The sequence below is a fragment of the Cygnus atratus genome, chromosome 2 (genome assembly GCF_013377495.2).
Source record: "Cygnus atratus isolate AKBS03 ecotype Queensland, Australia chromosome 2, CAtr_DNAZoo_HiC_assembly, whole genome shotgun sequence".
Taxonomy (NCBI): domain Eukaryota; kingdom Metazoa; phylum Chordata; class Aves; order Anseriformes; family Anatidae; genus Cygnus; species Cygnus atratus.
In genome coordinates, this window is record NC_066363.1 from 159680680 (window position 1) to 159700452 (window position 19773).

General features: G+C 52.1%; 3 protein-coding genes and 1 pseudogene across 3 annotated transcripts; 2 read left to right on the plus strand and 2 right to left on the minus strand.

Annotated features, from left to right (window-relative positions):
- Positions 1-2063: 2063 nt before the first annotated feature.
- LOC118257951 (feather keratin 1-like) lies at positions 2064-2387 on the minus strand. The gene has a single exon (XM_035566409.1). It carries the CDS (start codon positions 2367-2369, stop codon positions 2064-2066), a length of 306 nt encoding a protein of 101 aa, XP_035422302.1. The 5' UTR covers positions 2370-2387.
- A 3853-nt stretch (positions 2388-6240) lies between these two features.
- Positions 6241-6561, minus strand: LOC118257929 (feather beta keratin-like). Its single transcript, XM_035566393.1, has one exon. The coding sequence runs from the start codon at positions 6559-6561 to the stop codon at positions 6241-6243; it is 321 nt and encodes a 106-aa protein (XP_035422286.1).
- Positions 6562-10677: 4116 nt separating this feature from the next.
- Positions 10678-10998, plus strand: LOC118257952 (feather keratin 1-like). The gene has a single exon (XM_035566411.1). It carries the CDS (start codon positions 10678-10680, stop codon positions 10996-10998), a length of 321 nt encoding a protein of 106 aa, XP_035422304.1.
- Positions 10999-19073: 8075 nt separating this feature from the next.
- Positions 19074-19759, plus strand: LOC118257953 (feather keratin 1-like; annotated as a pseudogene).
- The last annotated feature ends 14 nt before the right edge of the window (positions 19760-19773 follow it).

Here is a 19773-nt window from a genome sequence, read left to right on the forward strand (position 1 = left end):
GACATGCACGAGAACTTTATTGTGGAAAAGAAGAGTGCAAAGGCGTGCAGAGTAGAAGGGACCTGTTCTGTGGTGCAAGCAGTGCAATCATCAGCCTGTGTCCCATGGTACAGCAGATTTTCCCAGAGCCCCAAGGTCTTCCTGCACTGCAATAGAATCAGCACATGGGAGGTGCCGGGTGGGTTTGTGGCTGCGAGTAAGCCATTGCAGTGGACAGTACTGGACATGGAAGATGGTGGAAGGAGAACAAGGAATTGAGAGAGGAGTAGGCCATCCTTCAGCCATGTTTCCAGGCAGCATGGACTGGCCCCCTTCCCTGCTAGAGTGCGGAGTTCCCTGAGAAGAAGAGCCGAGGCTGGTGAGCCCATGCGCCATGAACAGCACAGAGGTGCATCCTCAGTCTGAGAAGTGGCTTGCACAGTCTTGGAGGCTTCTGTCAGGGGTGTTGGTGTGGGTCCTTAGCAGCGGTAGCAGGCTCTTCTGCTGGAGAAGCAGCACAGGCCTTCGGAGCATCAATAATAAATTCAATAATCATGGATTTATAAAGAGCACATCAAGTATGACCCTCCGCAGAGTCTTCTACGTAGAGTTGACTGATGTCCTACACATATGACTCTCTGATAGTGTTTGTTGTGAAGGTGTAGGATCATGTTGCAGAAGAAAGCAGGTCAAGGGTGTGCTCACATGGGGAGATTGTTTCAGAGGGCACAGGCAGAAGAGCCTTAGCATGCCCAAGGCTTTGGTTGGGCACATGTAGGTCTTGGGTGATGTGCTGGAAGTGCAGGCGGTGCCCGCTCGTGGTTATGTTGGTGACATCCTTGCCAGGTGTGGTGGTTTTACCCAGCTGGACAGCTGAGCTCCACCACAACTGCTGTCTCACTCCCCCTCCTCAAAGGGAAAGGGGGAGAAAAGACAATGAAAAGGGCTCAAGGGTTGAGTTAAGGACAGGGAGATCACTCAACAATGATAGTCACGGGCAAAAGAGGCTCAGCACTGGGAGATTAATCAAACATATTACCTATTACTAACAAGCTAGAACAGTGAGAAAGAAACAAAAAACAAACTAAAGATATCTACCCCCATCCACCCTATTCCACCTCCTCCCCTGAAGTGGCATAGGAAATGGGCAATATGGGCTGCAGTCAGTCCTTGTCGCTTCGTGTCCACCGCTCCTTCGTGGTCCCTCTCTGTCCCTGCTCCAACTGGAGTCCCTCCCGTGGGGCATTCACAGCTTGTCTTGGCAACCTTTTCCAATGCCTCACCACCCTCACAGTGAAGAATTTCCTCCTAATGTCTAGTCTAAATCTATCCTCTTTTAGCTGAAGACCATTCCCCCTTGTCCTATCATTATCTACATGAGTAAAGAGTCCTCTTCCATCTTTTTTAGAAGACCCCTTTAAGTACTGAAAGGTCTCAAGGAAGTCTCCGCAGAGCCTGCACTTCTCCAGGCTGAACATCCCGAGCTCTCTAAGCCTTCTTTCATAGGGGAGGTGCTCAAGGTGGTGCCTCATGAGGACAGAACAGAGGGGGACAATCACGTCCCTCGACCTGCTGCTCACACCTCTGTTGAAGCAGCCCAGGATGCAGTTGGCCTTCTGGGCTGCAGGCGTGCACTGCTGGGTCCTGTCGAGCCTTTGGTCCACCAGAACAACCCAAGTCCTCCTCTGCAGGGCTGCTCTCAATGAGTTCTTCTCCCAGTCTGTACTCCTGACTGGGATTGCCCCGACCCAGGTGCAACACCTTGAACTTGGGCTTGTTGAACCTCACGTGGTTCACATGGGCCTGCTTCTGCAGCCTGTCCAGGTCCCTTTGGCTGAAGAGCGTTGAGTGAAGAAAGGAGGAGTGTCAGGCTGGCATCCATTAAGAACTTATTAAGGAAGACTCATGAAAAGGAAGGAGCACAAACAGAAGGGCCGTGGTCAGAGGTGCAAGCAGAGTGACCATCAGCAGCTATGCATTTTGTGTGGAAGATATTCCCAGAGCACAGAGATGAGAGCATCCTCAGTCCATGAAGTGGCTTGCAGGACATTGTAAGCTGCTGTCTGGGACATTGATGTGGGTCCTTACCAGGGGTAGCAGGCTCTTCTGCCAGAGAAGCAGCCCAGGCCTCCAAGGCCAAAGCCTCCGAATCCCCCGGAGGAGATGGGCACTCCCTGGGAGCTGAGGTTGCTGCCCACGGCAGCTGATGCGGAGGATCCAACGGCGGTGTTCTGGGGGAAGGAGCTGAGGATGGGTCCTGGCAGGGTGACCACCACGGTGGAAGGCTGGATGGCGACGTGGGAGTCCTCGCACTGCCTGACACAGGGCTCGTTGCAGCTGTTAGCCAGCGGGGTGGGTCCGCAGGGGCGGCAGATGTCGTAGCAGGACATGTCTGTGGTGTGGAGGGTCCCTGGAAGAGAGAGTGGTGGGAAGGTGGAGGGTGTTGGGGGCGTGAGCAGTAGTGCTGGGGGAGGCCAAGAGAGTGGGGAGGCCTGGGGTTGTGGGGAGCGTGGCAGTGGGGAGGCAGAAGGGCTGCTGAGGCTGGGGACAGAGGGCGTGTGGAAAGATGAAGGAGGGGAGCGGGGTTCAGGCTCACCTTGTTGGGCGCAGGGGAGAAGGCGTCGGGAGGATTGTGTGAGGGTGCGAGGCACAAGGCTGGCTTTTATGCTGGTCCTTGAGTGCCCGCGGGGCGAGAGAGCCTTTGCGCGTGACAGCATTTTGCGTGAGCTGCTCTTACATGCCAAAACCTCGCAGGTAATGAGGTGGGGCGTGTTGTCCTTCCCACAACGCACCCTTTTCATTTTCTCCTGTTGAGATGTGTCTCTGTGGCCTTGGCGGCAGCTTTTAAGTGAGGGTGGCTCTTTGGATGGATTTGCATGGAGAGTGCGTTTGAGGGCAGTCAGTAGACGCGGCCAAAGCACAGGAGAGGTGGGGTGTCATGAAGTGAGGTCATGGCGTGTCACTCGTGCGATGCGGTTTGCAGCTACATTGTTGTGAGGAGGGGGTCCTATTTGCTGGCATTGCCATAGTGCAGGCTGGTCTGGGCTTACCAGGTTTGCTGGGCGTGAGGTGCTGGTATTATTATTTATCACAAGGTTACCCCTCTCATTTACTATGTGTAGCCACCAGTAGGTGTAATCTCTTAGGAGTTCAGCAAAGCTTTTGATAAAATTTCTTACAATGTCCTTCCGGACAAAATGTCCAGCATATAGCTAGACTTATATGTAATGTGATGGTTGAGCAGTTGGCTGATTGGTCAGACTCAAAGTATAGTTGTAAATGGGGTTGCCTGTGCCCAGCAGGGAGTCACTATGGGGGTTCCCATGGGTTCCATTTTGGGTAGAGGAGCCTCGCACATAGATGTTGACGAATTAGAGGGCTGGGCTATGACCAACAGCATGAAATTTAATGAGGGCAACAGGCGAATTCCCCATCTGAGACAGGGCAACCCTGGATCTGGGTTACATCAAGCACAGCATTGCTAGCCAGTCAAAGGAAGTGATTGTCCCGCTCTACTCTGCACTGGTGTGGCCTCCCCTCAGGTGCTGTGTACAGAATTGGTCACCGCAATCTAACGACATAAAACTCTTAGCGATTGTCAAAAGGAGCACTACAGAGGTGATGAAGGGCTTAGAGGGCAAAATGTACGAGGAGTGGCTGCAGTCCCTTGGTTTGTTCAGCCCAGAGAAGAGGAGACTTCACCGGAGCCTACAGCTTCCTCACGAGGGGAGCGGAGGGACAGGCGCTTCTCTCTGGTGAGCAGCAGTAGGACCCGAGGGAACAGCCTGAAGGTGTGTCAGGGGAGGTTCTGCTTGGATATTAGGGAAAGACTCTTTCCCGAGAGGGTGGTTGGCACTGGAGAGGCCGAGGGAGTGGAACTGTGAGGAAGGGCCAGCTGGGGAGCCCGGGTGTTGGGGGTGAGTGCCTTTAGGGTGAGTGTCAAGGTGACAGCTATTTTTCTGCACCGTGTTTGATGGTCAGAAAGAGGATCTGGACATTTCAGAGGGCAGCTGGAGGCATACAGATTAGTAGACCTTGTGCTGATGTTTGCATTCCAAAGGGTGGAATGATGGCAAGGCCTGCCTGAGGGCAGCTGAGGTGAGTGTTTTGCAGGCTGTCTCTCAGGTGAGCAGAGCTTCTTGCAGAGGCAGATGTGTAGGTTGTGCATCTGGATGTGCATAAATAATCAGGACCTGATGGGTTGCACCCAAAAATGCCGAGGGTTCTGGCTGATGTCTGTACAAGGCCACTTTCAATTATCTTTGAAAGGTTATGGCGACTGGGACAGGACCTGGAAACTGGAAGAAACTCACCCCACTCCTATGTTCAACAAGATGAAGAAGGAAGGTCTGGGAAACTGCGGGCTGGTTGTTCTGTCATTGGTCACTGGGAAGGTTCTGAAATAAATCCTCCTGGAAAGCACTGACAAGCACATGAATGATAAGAAAGAGATGGGGAGTAGTCAGCATGGATCTACAAAGAGCAGATCATACTTGAGCCTTCTCAGTGTCTTCTACGTTGAAGTGACCTGCTGGGTGGACAAGGGGAGGGCAAAAGCTGTTGCTTACCTTACCTTTAGTAAAGGATTTGATGCTTGCTCCCATGAAATGCTCACAGAGAATCTAACAAGTACGGGTTACACCAACAAACAGTGGGGTGGTCTGAAAAGCGGCTGCATGCCACTGCACATGGTCCTAGACAGCCTGCTGACTGTCCTTGACCATGGAAGTTGTACTACCTGGTGTCAAGAGCTTCCTTCCTGACTATACCATTCTGAGATAGTGTTTCTTGTGTCGGTGTAGGATCATAGTACAGAAGGAAGCAGCAGTAGGGCGTGTAAGAAGGGGAAATTTTTTGAGAGAGCATGGGCAGAAGAGACTTAGCATGACAAAGCCTGTGTTTGGGCACTTGTAGGTCTTGGGTGATGTGTTTTAAGGTCTTGTGGCCCTTTTCGACGTGCCCCGATGACCTCTTGAGCTTTGCCTTTGCACTGAGGGAAGTGGGAAAGACGTGGGGAGAAGAAGGGAAGAGGAGGAGCGTCAGGCTGGCATGCTTGAGAACTTTATTGAGGAAAGCGCATGGAAAGGAAGGAGCAGCAAGTGGAACATCCCCGGGGGGTCTTGGATGCACGTAGGGTGACCAAAACCTCATCCTTCTGCGCGGAAGATTTTCCCGGAGCACGGAAATCTTCCTGCCCTGTGATGGGAGCAGCGGAGAGGGAGTCGATCCCTGGTGGCGTTTGGCTTGTGAGCACGTCATAGCAGCAGAGAGAACCAGACATACGAGACAGCGCAAGTCAAGGAAAGAAGTGGGAGAATGGTAGAATGTAAGTCGGCCATGTTTCCAAACATCACGGAATAGCCCACTTCCTTGCTTCTCTGGTTCATGCCTTGAGAGAAATAGCCGTGGTTGTGGAGCTGAAGACCCGGTGGGTCAGCGACGGCACAAAGGTGCATCCTCAATCCACGAGGAGTCTCGCACCATATGTGTGGTGTCCGTGTGACGGACAACTCTGTTAAATCATACTGGCCTCACTAGAGACGCCAGAGGGACACCACTCCTCCCTGGTCTCCACCTGAGCACCGAGCTGTTGACCGCAACTCTTGGTATGTGACCATGCGGGCAATTCATTGTCTGCTGAGTGGCCCATCATGTCTTTCCATTTTAGTGACAAGGAGCTATGTAAGAGCGTTGTCCAAATGCTTCTTGAACACCACCAGGCTTGGGCCCTAATGGCCACTTGAGCGCTGCTTTTTCTTCTTTTTGTCGGGTGAAGTTGGAAGAGCGTTGGGAGAAGAAAGGAAGAGGAGGCATCTGAGGATATGGGATGCAGGCGGATTTTATTGAGGAAAACATGAAAAAGAGGGAGCGTCAAGTGGAAGGTGCACATTCTGAGGTGCCTGGAGGGCGACCACCAGCCTATGTCCCTTGCATAGAGCAGATTTTCCCAGAGCCCCAAGGCCTCCCTACCCTGTGGTGGGAGCAGCCCCAGAAGGTCTCCCGAGGGATTGTGCTAGTGAGCAAGGCATTGCAGCAGAGAGTAGCGGCCGTAGAAGGTGGTGCTATGGAAAGGAGAAAGAGGAAGAAAGAAGGAGGTATGTTGGCCATGTGTCCTGACAGCATGGGCTGGCCCCTTCCTTGCTTGCTTGCTTTGTTGTGCCATGGAATGATGAGCCGTGGCTGGTGAGCCCGCATGACATGAACAGCGCAGAGGTGCGTCCTCAGTCGAAGAGCTGGCTTGCATGGTGTTGGCGTGGGTCCTTACCAGGGGTAGCAGGCTCTTCTGCCAGAAAAGCAGCCAAGACCTCCGAAGCCAAAGCCTCCAAGGCCAAAGCCTCCAAAGCCACCAGAGGAGATGGGCACTCCCTGGGCGCTGAGGTTGCTGCCCACGGCAGCTGATGCGGAGGATCCAACGGCGGTGTTCTGGGGGAAGGAGCTGAGGATGGGTCCTGGCAGGGTGACCAGCACGGCAGGAGGCTGGATGACGACGCGGGAGTCCTCGCACTGCCTGACACAGGGCTCGTTGCAGCTGTTAGCCAGCGGGGTGGGTCCGCAGGGGCGGCAGATGTCGTAGCAGGACATGTCTGTGGTGTGGAGGGTCCCTGGAAGAGAGGGTGCTGGGAAGGCGGAGGGTGTTGGGGGCGTGAGGAGCGGTGCTGGGGGAGGCCAAGGGATTGGGGAGGCCTAGGGTGGGACTTTGGGGAGTATGGCGGTGGGGAGGCAGAAGGGCTGTTGAGGCTGGGGGCAGAAAGAGTCTGGAGAGATGGGTCCAGTGGGGCGGGCGAAGGAGGGGAGCGGGGTTCAGGCTCACCTTGTTGGGCGCACGGGAGAAGGCGTCAGGAGGAGTGTGTGAGGGTGCGAGTCGCAGGGCCGGCTTTTATGCTGGTCCTTGAGTGCCCGCGGGGCGAGAGAGCCTTTGCGCATGACAGCATTTGGTGTGAGGTGCTCTTGCATTCCAAAGCCTGGCAAGTAATGAGGTGGTGTGTGTTGTCATTCCCACAATGCTCCCTTTTCATTTTCTCTTGTTTAGGATGTGTCTGTTTCACAGAATCTTGGCAGCACATTACAAGTGACAGTAATAAAGACCAAGGCAAGACCACTTGCCTCATACTAAACAAGAGGCTTTGGAAGAGTGCCTTTGCACTCTTTTTCCACAATAAAGTTCTCGTGCATGTCAGCCTGTGATGTCTCCTCTTCCTTTCTGCTCCCAACACTCCTTCAACTTCACTCAACATTAAGCAGGGCTCAGCAGGCCGGCAGGGCCCAAGCCTGTTGCTGTTCAAGAAGCAGCTAGACAGCACTCTTACATATGTCCTGGTTTTTAAACAAGAAGAGTCATAGATTTGACAGACAGACCGCTTAGCAGACAACTAATTGGCTGGATGAGCACATTCAAGGAGTTGCGGCCAACAGCTGAGTGCACATATAGAGACCAGTGAGGAGAGCTTTCTCTCAGGATTCTGTCCTGGGACCAGTGTTATTTGACCTCCTTGTCGCTGACATGCGTGGTGGTATTGAGCGGGCCCTCAGCAAGTTTGTGAATGTCATCAAGCTCTGTGGGGTGGCCAGCACCTTAGGGGAAAAAGGGATGGAAGGACCTTGACAGGCTTGACAGGTGGGCCCAAGCAAACCTCAAGGAGTTCAACAAGGCCGAATGCAAAGTCCTGCATTTGGGTCGAGACAATCCCCAACATGAATACAGCCTGAGGAACAAGTGGATTGAGAGCAGCCCCGCAGAGAATGACTTGGGGGTATTGGTGGAGAAACATCTCAATGTGAGCCAGCGATGTACACTCGCGGCCCAGAAAGCCAGCCGTCTCCTGGGCTGCATCATAAGAATTGCACCTAGCAAATGGAGGGAGGCTATTCTCCCCCTGTACTCTGCTCTTGTCAGACCCCACCTGCAGGACTGTGTTGAGTGCTTGGGCCCCAGCATAAGACAGATCTGGAACTGTAAGAGCAGGTTGCGAGGAGGGACACAAAGATGGTCAGACAGCTGGTGCACCTCTCCTACAAAGACAGGCTGAGAGAGCCGGGCTTGTTCAGCCTGGAGAAGAGAAGGCTCCAGGCAGGCATTATAGAGACCCTCCAGTAATTAAAACAGGCCTACAGGAATCATAGAATTAGCATTCCTTCCAACTGAAAACATTCAATCATTCAATGATTCTATCTGGTTTAGCACTCAGGTTGCTGTGTATGTTGTCTGGAGCTGGACTCTCAGAGCCTCAGGGATCTGGATACTCTACCGTATCTCACAGTCAAGATAGTCTACAATTCTAAGAGTCTATGAAAAGGGACACAAGACCTCTCCTAGCAAGTATGTCACTGACAACAGCACCAATGGGCTGCTGCTGTTCTTCGGGCATGTGACACAAGCCCTTCACTTGCACAACCAGGGGCCTGGGCACACTAAGGGACTTCTGCATGGGTCAGAAGTCAGCACGCACTGAACAACTCTCTTTCCCATCAGGATTTTATGGCCACCACCCCTGACAGATACCATCAAGACGCTGCAAGCAATGACATGGAATGAGGGTTGCACCTCTAGGATGAGGCTGGATCTTGGGCTCACCAAATCGTCAACCACGGCTCTTTCTCAAAGAAACCCGTACTTTCTCAGCTTCTGAATGGCCATGTCATTGGAGGGAGCATCAAAGCCTTTACTAAAGGCAAGGATAAGCAACAGACACGGCTCTTCCCTCATCTACCAGGAGAGTTATTTCAACGCAGAAGACACTGAGGAGGCTCAAGCCTGACTTCAGTTCTCTAAATCCATGCTGACTACTCCCCATCGCATTCTTATCCTCTGTGTGCTTGGCAATGCTTCCCAAGAGGATTTCCTTCCGCACCTTCCCAGAGACTGATGGCAGGCCAACCTTCCTGCAGTTCCCCAGACCTTCCTTCTGGATCTTGTTGAACATAGGAGTGGGATGAGTCTCTTCCTATCTTCAGGAACACAGTCGCCATCAACTTTCAAAGAAAGCTGAAAGTAGCCTTGTGAAGATATCAACCAGGACTCTCAGCATTTGTAGGTGCAACCTGACAGGTCCTGTGCACTTCAGTACATCCAGTCGCACAGCTTCTCCATCTTCCTCAGCAACATGCACTACTCACCTATCAGCCTGCAAACCAGTCACCTTGGCTAAACAGTGGAAGGCTTTGATATCACCCACCCTTTTGAGTTGCAGACCGCATGCCTCCCATTCCTGTCTGAAATGTCCAAATCATCTTTCTAAAAATCAAAAGCAGGTTTCCCTTTGACCTCACTGATGACACCACACCTCTCCCTTTCTTTGGATGCATCTTCTATCCAGCCTTACACGCACTTTCAAGAACTATATTTTGGTCTTTAATACTGACACTTGAAATGCGCTGCCATGATCATTGGCCATGTCCTCAGCAGAAGGACCCAAAAAGGGAACATTTGGGGTAGGAAAACACACCCCACTTCATTACTCAACTTACTGTCAACTAGAAGCCACAGATCCCTTTCTTTGAGGCAGCTCCCCAGTACCTCATCCCCCAGTCTGTACATATACTGGGACAGGTTACCGTGCCCCAGGTGCAGAATCTGGTACTTACTCTTCTTAAACTTCATATGACTAGTGATTGCACAGCCCTGTGGTCTGTCAAGATCTCTCTGCACAGCCTCTCCACCCTTGAGGGAGACAACAGCAACTCCTTATTTCCTATCATCTGTAAACTTACTTAATATGCATTTGAGTCCTGTATCCAGATCATCTGCAAAAACATCAAAGAGAACTGGGTCCAAAATGGAGTCCTGGGAAACCCCACTAGTGACTGCAGCAAGCGTGATGAACCCCCCCTTTACTACAACCCTTTGAACTTGACCAGTCAGCCAACAGTCCACCAACTATGTTATATATTTATCTACCTGCGTGCCGGACATTTTGTCCAGGAGGATGTTGTGAGAAACAGTATCAAAAAGGTTTGCTGAAATCCAAAGAAATTGCATGTACTGCCTTCCTTTGGTCAATTAGATGGGTAACCTTGTCATAAAAGGAAGTGACTGCACCTCATGCCCAGCACATCCAGGAAGCCCCTCCTCACAACACAGCCGCAATCACACCACATGAGAGCAGCACCATGACCTCACTGAAAACACCGCTCCTCGCCTATGCTTGGGTCACATCTTCTGCTCGCCCTGACATACACCTTCAGGAAGAATCCTTTGGCCTCTAATAATTACTTTGACGTAAAAGGTGCCACTATTGCCAAATGGACATGTCCTCAAGAGAAGGACGTGAAAATTGAGTGTTGCAGGATCAAAAACATGCCCCACCTCATTACTTGCCAGGCTTTGGCATGCAAGAGCAGGTCATGCCAACTGCTGTCACGCGCAAAGGATCTCTTGCCCCATGGGCACTCGGGGACCAGCATAAAAGCTGGCCCTGTGCCTCGCACCCTCACACACTCCTCCTGACGGCTTCTCCCCTGTGCCCAACAAGGTGAGCCTGAGCCCTGCTCCCCTCCTTCGCCCACCCCACCAGCCCCATCTCTCCACACACCCTCTGCCCCCAGCCTCAGCAGCCCTTCTGCCTCCCCACCGCCATACTCCCCACAGCCCCACCCTAGGCCTCCCCACTCTCTTGGCCTCCCCCAGCACTGCTCCTCACGCCCCCAACACCCTCCACCTTCCCAACACCCTCTCTTCCAGGGACCCTCCGCACCACAGACATGTCCTGCTACGACATCTGCCGCCCCTGCGGACCCACCCCGCTGGCTAACAGCTGCAACGAGCCCTGTGTCAGGCAGTGCGAGGACTCCCACGTCGCCATCCAGCCTCCTGCCGTGGTGGTCACCCTGCCAGGACCCATCCTCAGCTCCTTCCCCCAGAACACCGCCGTTGGATCCTCCGCATCAGCTGCTGTGGGCAGCAACCTCAGCTCCCAGGGAGTGCCCATCTCCTCCGGGGGATTCGGAGGCTTTGGCCTTGGAGGCTTTGGCCTTGGAGGCCTGGGCTGCTTCTCTGGCAGAAGAGCCTGCTACCCCTGGTAAGGACCCACACCAATATTGCTGACAGCAGTCTCCAACACCATGAAAGCCAGCTCTCGGACTGTGGATGCACCTCTGTGCTGTTCATGGCACATGGGCTCACCAGCCATAGTTCTTCTTTTCGTGGCTCTTTCTTCCTCTTTCTCCTTTCCACAGTGCCTCCTTCTATGTCAAGTACTTTCTGCTGCAATTACTCAGAGCAAGAAGCCCTTGGGGACCTCCTTTTTGGTGAATTTATCATAGTACAGGAAGACCTTTTTGCTCTGGGAAAATCTGCTGTGCACAAGGGACGTAAGCTGATGATCGCCCTACTTGCACCTTAGTATTTGTCCCTTTTATTCTGTATGCCTTCCTTTTTGATGTTTTTTCTTCAATAAAATCATCCTGCAACGCATTCTGAGATGCCTCCTCTTCCTTTCTTCTCCCAACACTCTTTCAACTTCATCCACAAGAAAGACAGGGCTCAAGAGGCCATCATTCCAGATGGCGAAGGGCCTTGTGCTCAGACTCCATCAAGCCTAACACAGAAATCCCATCCCAACATAAACGCAGGGATGGTTGGAGAAAGCTATTAATGAGTTCCCCAAGGTGCCAAGACCTATCACAAGAAGTATGTTCACCACAGCCAGCATAGCTTGGCACAATTTTTCCTTCCAGAACATGACACAAGCCTTTCACTTGTCCAAACAATGGCTTGGGTATATAAAGACCATCTGGTCAGGTATCTGATGCAATCTCCCTGTGTCACCACACACCTAACTCTCTTCCCCAGCACCACTCTCCAGCCCTCCTAAGATATGTTACCACAGAAGCAGAAAGAAAAGCAAAGAAACAAACAATGAAAAGAAAGAAGAGAGGAACAATGTGACTTCACAGTAAGGGCTCAGCTCCATTGTCACAAAGGGAACATTACTGGCCATGGCCTATGCCCCGTGTCATGTAAAGGCTAAGAACGCCCTGCAGGAAGCATTGCACTCGTCATCCAACCACTCTCCTGCTCCTCAGCTATTCATCTATTCAAGGCTTTAGGGCTCCTGCACATTTTCCTGAACAAGATGAGACTGTAATAGGCTGCAAGGGAATCTCACAAAAATATCCACAGAGCCTTCCGCTGGCTGCCTCACACAGAAAGATGAATGGAGCAGGAACTGCAGTTCTCAACGGCCACACAGCCTTTTCCAAGATTTCCAGGGCTAAAAGGAAAGACACACAATAGGAAAGAGGGCCCACAAGCAACCATATGGCCACAGGGACAACGAGGATTGAGCATGAGAGTGGGTACAAGGGTTCTGGCACAAAGATGCAGCTCACACTGCAACCACCTTTCCAAGTCTCCTTCCTCCAGCACAGAAACCCTTCTCTACCCCCCACAAAGTCACCAACCTGTCTCACAGCAGGCCCCCAGCCCAGCATGGCATTCATCCCCCATGCCTCTTCCCTGTCAGTCACCCCAGCGCCCAACAACAGAGAAAGGCAGTCACCCTTCCCACCTCACCTCATCTCCTTCAGCAACAAGCCCTGCTCACCTGAGGGACAATGCACAGAACATCCACATGCATCACAGGAAGGCAGGCCACCCACAAACTCCCAGACAGCGATTTATCCATCCCTTTGAACATCTCTAAAGACCTGGGATGCTCCTTCACAAAACAGCCCGTCCCCTGCCTCCTCCCTGCACATCTCTCCCGCAGAGTCTGTGGGCAGCTACTGCAGGCCTCCGATCATACAAGCTGTCCCACCAGCCTCAGGTAATCCCATCATGCCACAGTTCTCTGAGCTGACACAGGGCTCTTGCTCCTCCTGCCTACTTCCCAGGCTCTGTGCTTTTGCATACGGATACCTCAGGTGGATCCTTTTCCCACCTCTTGCTTCTTCCCAAGACTTCTCTGGCTCAGTCACCACACCCTATGTACTGACAACCCAACGTCTGTTTCCCCACTTACCTGCAACCTACAGTCTTTCAACAGAACCAGCTTACATCCCTACTCATCTGGTTTCACAGTACTGTGGAATGGTTGAGGTTGGAAGGGACCTCTGGAGGTCACCTCATTCATCCCCTCTGCTCAAGCAGCACCACCAAGACCAGATTACCCCGGATTGTCTCCAGGTGGCTTTTGAGTACCTCCAAGGAGGAGAACTTGGTCACCCACACTGTAAAAAAGGTTTCTACAGATTTACGCAGAACATCTGGTCTTCTACTTTGTGTCCATTACTTCTTGTCCTGGCACCACAGAATCACGGAATGGTTGAGGTTGGAGGGAACCTCTGAAGATCATCTAGTCCAACCCTCCTGCCAAGCAGGATCACCTAGAGCACATTGTGCAGGATAGCATCCAGGCATGTTTTGAATATCTTCAGAGAAGGAAACTTCACGACCTCTCTGGGCAACCTGTTCCAGTGCTCTCTCACCCTCACAGTAAAGAAGTGCCCTCTCATATTCAGATGAAACTTCCTGTGCTTCAGTCTGTGCCCGTTGCCTTTCGTCCTGGCACTGGGCACAACTGAAAAGAGTCTGGTTCCATCCTCTTGACACCCTCCCTTCATATATTTATATGCATTGATGAAATCTACCCTCAGTCTTCTCTTTTCCAAGCTAAACAGGCCCAGTTCTCTCAGCCTGTCCTCATATGACAGGTGCTCCAGTCCTCTAATCATCTTCATAGCCCTCCTCTGGCCTTGCTCCAGTAGTTCCATGTCCCTCTTGTACTGGGGAGCCCAGAACTGGACACAATACTCCAGGTGTGGCCTCACCAGGACTGAGCAGGCGGGCAGGATCACCTCCCTTGACCTGCTGGCAACACTCTTCCGAATGCACCCCATGTTACCAATGGCCTTCTTGGCCACAAGGGCACATTGCTGACTCATGGTCAGCCTGCTGTCCACCAGGACTCCCAGCTCCCTCTCAACAGAGCTGCTCCCCAGCAGGTCAGCCCCCAGCCTGTACTGGTGCTTGGGGTTATTCCTCCCTAGGTGCAGGACCCTGCACTTGCCTTTGTTGAACTTCATGAGGTTCCCCTCAGCCCATCTCTCCAGCCTGTCCAGGTCCCTCTGAATGCCAGCACAGCCCTCTGGGGTATCAGCCACTCCTCCCAGCTTTGTGTCATCAGCAAACTTCCGGAGGTTGCACTCTGTTCCATCGTCGAGGTCATTAATGAATAAGTTGAACAAAACAGGACCCAGTACTGATGCCTGAGGGACACTTCTAGCTACAGGCCTGTAACTAGATTCCTCACCACTGAGCACAACCCTCTGAGCTCTGCCATCCAGCCAATTATCAATCCACCTCACTGTCCACTCATCTAGCCCGCACATCCTGAGCTTGCCTAAGAGGATGTTATGGGAGACAGTGTCAAAAGCCTTGCTGAAGTCAAGGTGGATCACATCCACTGCTCTCCCCTCATCTACCCAGCTAGTCATCTCATCATTGAAGGTTATCAGATTAGTTTAGCATGATTTCCCCTTGGTAAATCCATGCTGACTACTCCTGATCACTTTCTAATCCTCCACATGCTTGGAGATGACCTCCAGGATGAGCTGCTCCATCACCTTTCCAGAAACGGAGGTGAGGCTGACTGGCCTGTAGTTTCCTGAGTTCTCTTTCCTGCCCTTTTTGAAGACTGGTGTGACATTGGCTTTCTTCCAGTCTTCAGGCACCTCTCTTGCACAACTCACAAGACCCTGGCTTCATCCTCTCTGCACCCTCCCTTCAGGTATTCGTAGACATATGTGAGATCTCTCATGAGCCATGTCTTCTCCAGGCTCAACAGTCTAAGCTCTCTTAGCACTTCCTCATTGAGGAGGCCCAGGTTGGGCCTCACCACTGCTGAGTAGAGGGGAAGGATGACCTCTCTTGATGTGCTGGCAACATTCCCTCTAATATAATGCAAGACATCATTAACCCTCCTACCTGCAAGGGCACATTGCTGCCCCGTGTTCAACCTGGTGTCCACCAGGACACCCAGGTCCTTTTCTGCTAAGCTGCTTTCCAGATGGGCAGCCCCCAGCATGTCCTAGTGCCTGGAGCTGTTCTTCCTGAGCTGCAGGGCTTGGCACTTTCCCTGTTTGAACTCCAAGAGGTTCCCATCAGCCTGTTTCTTCAGCCTGTCAAGGTCCTTCAGGATGGCAAGACAATGCTGTGGCAGATCAGCCATTCCTTGGCATTCTGTCAGCAGGAACCACGTAGAGGGTATGCTCTGCTCCATCACCCGCACCATAAATGAAGATGTTTACCAGGACTGGACCCAGCATTCTCCTCTGGGATCAATCTCTGACTCTTGACCTTAGGCCTGGCTGCTCACCCCGTTTTTGATCCACCTCACTGCTTGATCATCGAGCCCATACTTAACAGCTTCTCTGTAAAAATCTGATGGGAGACAGTGTCAAAAGCCTGACTGAAGTCAGGCAGACAGACAACATCCACTGCTTTCCTGTCATTTACCAAGCCAGTTGTTTCAGCCCAGAAGGTTATCAGGCCAGTCAAGTATGACTTCCCCTTTGGGAATCCATACTCCTGATGACGTTCTTGTCCTCTGTGTGCCTGGAAATGAATCACCTTCCCAGGGATCAAGGTTAGGCTGACTGGCTTCCAGTTCCTCGGGTCCTCCTTCCTGCCTTTCTTCAAGGAGGAGTGACGTTTGCTTTCCTCCAGTCCTCAGGCATCTCCTTCACTCCCCATGACCATTTGCACGTTACTGAGAGTGGCGTTGCAATGACATCAGCCAGCTCCGTCAGTACTCCTGGGTGCATCCCATTGTAGCCCTTAGACTTGTGTATGGCTGCTTGACTAGGGGACATCTTCCTTGCTCCTGAGTTTCACGCTGGTCTCTGGGACATTGGATTCCTGAAGGCTGCTCTTGCTAGTGGAGACTCAAGTGAAGAAGACATTCACTACCTCCACCTTTTCCATGTCCTCTGTCATCCACCACCACCTCATTCAGTGCCTTCCCTACTCTTCCTTTTACTGCTTTACACTTCAAGAACCCCTTCTCATTTCCTTTGACATCCCTGGATGTTTGTAAGCGGGTGGACAAAGAGCTCTTACCACACTGTGTCACAAACATCCTATCTCTCTCCAAAGCATGCCAGCAGCTACCACCACACAGCCGAGCCAGGACAGGCTCTCTTCAACATTCAAGCTCAGCTCAAGCAGCTGGCCCTCATGTCCTGAGTGTCCTGCCGGCAAGGCCATGGCCACTGCAGCACCAAGTCCTGCAACAGCAGTGCCATGGCAACCCTGCATGGCATGGGTTGGGCTCTAGGCCCCGCTGCCCCCTGTCATCGCCCACCTCTGCTCCAGCAGTTGCAGCCTACCCTCAGCACAGCCAGGCACTTGCAGCCCTCAGGGCCTCCTCAGCCAATCATGAGGCAGTTAACAACCAGCACCTTCCAGTCAGGAGGCAGCTGACAGGCCCCAGCTGCAGCAGAAAAGACAACCAACCATCCTGTTAGAAAGGCCTGTTGAAACAAATTCTTCAGATCAACCAAAGGGCTTACAAAAACAACCAAAAAGAGAGGGGAAAAGAATCAATCAATAAAATAAAACCCTGAGAACAAAATGGCAAGGAATCCCCAAACAGGGGTTAAAAATAAATAAATAAATAAATAAATAAATAAATAAATAAATAAGGGGGGGAGGGAGGAGCAGGTGGGGCTGGAAAAATGCTGATTAAAAAGTACTCATGAAAATAGAGTAGATAGCCCACGCATGTAGGGTTCTGTCATGGTTCCCCCATACTGCAGGGTCCCAGACCCAATGTCCCCATGACTTTCTAGGTCCACAGTCTCACTAACTGCGTATTACCCACTCAGTCTATGAGAGCTATAAAAAATACTGTCCAGCCTTCATATGGAGTCCAGAAAACCCACATGGCCTCAGCATACTCAAGACTGCAACCCAGGCAGCATGAAACATCCTTTCTTGTAGCTGCAACCTTACAAGCAAGAAGGGCACTAGGCCACTGACACTGCACACCCAATGGGAAAGGCAAGGGCTGCAGAGAGTCTAAGCAAGTTGGGACGAAATAGTCTACCTCGACTTCAGCAAGGCCTTTGACACAGTCTCCCATAGTATTCTCCTGGAGAAGCTGGCAGCCCATGGCTTGGACAGGTACACTCTTTGCTGGGTTAAAAACTGGCTGGACGGCCAGACCCAGAGAGTGGTGGTGAACAGAGTGAAATCCAGCTGGCGACCGGTCACCAGTGGTATTCCCCAGGGGTTGGTGTTGGGGCCCATCCTCTTTAATATCTTTTTTGATGATTTGGATGAGGGAATTGAGTGCACCCTCAGTAAGTTTGCAAATGACACCAAGCTGGGGGGAAATGTTGATCTGCCAGAGGGTAGGAAGGCCATGCAGAGGGACCTGGATAGGATGGGTCCATGGGCAAAGGCCAATGGGATGAGGTTCAACATGGCTAAGTGCCAGTTCCTGCACTTTGGCCACAACAACCCCATGCAGTGCTACAGGCTTGGGGAAGGCTGGCTGGAAAGCTGTGCAGATGAAAAGGATCTGGGGGTGCTGGTTGATGCTCGCCTGAACATGAGCCGGCAGTGTGCCCAGGTGGCCAAGAAGGCCAACAGCATCCTGGCCTGTATCAGGAATAGTGCAGCCAGCAGGACCAGGGAGGTGATCGTTCCCCTGTACTCAGCTCTGGTGAGGCTGCACTTCAAGTACCATGTTCAGCTTTGGGCCGCTCAGTACAAGAAGGACATTGAGGCCCTGGAACGTGTCCAGAGAAGGGTGACGAAGCTGGTGAAGGGCCTGGAACACAAATCCTATGAGGAGCACTTGAGGGAACTGGGGTTGTTTAGTCTGGAGAAGAGGAGGCTCAGGGGAGACGTTACTGCTCTCTACAACTACCTGAGAAGAAGTGGTGGGTAGCTGGGGTCAGCCTCTTCTCACAGATAACTAGTGATAGGACTAGAGAGAATGGCTTTGAGTTGCACCAGGGGAGGCTTAGGTTGGAAATTAAGAGACATTTCTTCTCAGAAAGAGTCGTCAGGCATTGGAACAGGTTGCCCAGGGAAGTGCTGAAGTCACCGTCCCTGGGGGTGTTCAAGGAAAGGTGGGATGTGGTACTTAGGGACATGGTGTAGTGGGTGACATTGGTAGTAGGGAGATGGTTAGACCAGATGATCTTGAAGGTCTTTTCCAACCTTAATGATTCTATGATTCTGTGAAGCAATTTTATTCATGATTGCAATGGCAGGTGTCCTGCAAGCAGGAGTGCACAGCAAAAGTATATCATAACCTTATATTACCAATTACCCAATGCTCGATTCCTACCTGGTTCCTCATCGACTGAGTAATACAGGTTCACAAACTACTTGACGCTTATTATTATACCATATATGTACAATTTTATGTGACCAGCTATTAACTTCTCTTTTTCCTTCTCTTTTTCCTTCTCTTTTTCCTTCTCGTCTCATGACAAGAGGGCCCTGATTATTTGTTTATACTGATTTCGCGCTTCTCGTCCTCTTTTTGTAAGCTGTGCTCCTTATCTGAGGACAGTGGCACCTGCCCCTTATCTCGTTAACATACTCCCCATTCCCATGCCACTGTCATGCTTGTGCAATCACTTTTCAATATGCAAGGTTTGTGGAATTTTCCACTGCAAAAACACATCCAATGGCAAAAACACCACTTTTTTTTTTTTTCACATAAGCCGCCAAAGCAGTACACACGATGGGAAAGACGAGGGCTAAACATAGGCTTGCTGAGTTGGGTTAAAGGCATGGAGGGAGTGAACGTGATGCAAGTGGTAGCGCATCATGCCCAGACACCTGGGAAGCCCAGAACAGACTGCTGGGGATACCAGCAAATGGGCCCCCCTTCTCAAAACAAAGCCACAGACAACACCTCATGAGTGCCAACCCATGACCTCACTGATGACAAAGCACCTCTTCCATGCCTTGGATGCATCTTCTACCCGCCCTTTTGCACACCTTCAAGAACTATTCTTTGGTCTTTATTATTCTCACTTCAAATGTGCCACCAAACCAAACAGACACATACTCAACAGTAGAAAATGAAAAGGTCGAGTTCTGGGAACGACAACGCACCCCACCTCATTACTTGATGGGTTTTGGCATATACGAGCAGCTCACGCCAAATGCTGTCATGCGCAAAGGCTCTCTCGCCCCGCGGGCACTCAAGGACCAGCATAAAAGCCAGCCCTGCGCCTCACACCCTCACACACTCTTCCTGACGCCTTCTCCCCTGCGCCCAACAAGGTAAGCCTGAACCCCACTCCCCTCCTTCATCTCTCCACACTCCCTCTGTCCCCAGCCTCCGCAGCCCTTCTTCCTCCCCATTGCCATGCTCCCCACAGCCCCACCCTAGGCTTTCCCACTACCTTGGCCTCCCCCAGCACAGCTCCTCCCGCCCCAGGATCCTCCACCTTCCCAACATCCTCTCTTCCAGGGACCCTCCACACCACAGACATGTCCTGCTACGACATCTGCCGCCCCTGCGGACCCACCCCGCTGGCTAACAGCTGCAACGAGCCCTGTGTCAGGCAGTGCGAGGACTCCCACGTCGCCATCCAGCCTCCTGCCGTGGTGGTCACCCTGCCAGGACCCATCCTCAGCTCCTTCCCCCAGAACACCGCCGTTGGATCCTCCGCATCAGCTGCCGTGGGCAGCAACCTCAGCTCCCAGGGAGTGCCCATCTCCTCCGGGGGATTCGGAGGCTTTGGCCTTGGAGGCTTTGGCCTTGGAGGCCTGGGCTGCTTCTCTGGCAGAAGAGCCTGCTACCCCTGGTAAGGACCCATGCCAAC

What these genes read in the sequence shown, in the direction of transcription:
- LOC118257951 (XM_035566409.1), bottom strand. Translation starts at nt 2,369, where the DNA reads ATGTCCTGCTACGACATCTGCCGCCCCTGCGGACCCACCCCGCTGGCT.
- LOC118257929 (XM_035566393.1), bottom strand. Translation starts at nt 6,561, where the DNA reads ATGTCCTGCTACGACATCTGCCGCCCCTGCGGACCCACCCCGCTGGCT.
- LOC118257952 (XM_035566411.1), top strand. Translation starts at nt 10,678, where the DNA reads ATGTCCTGCTACGACATCTGCCGCCCCTGCGGACCCACCCCGCTGGCT.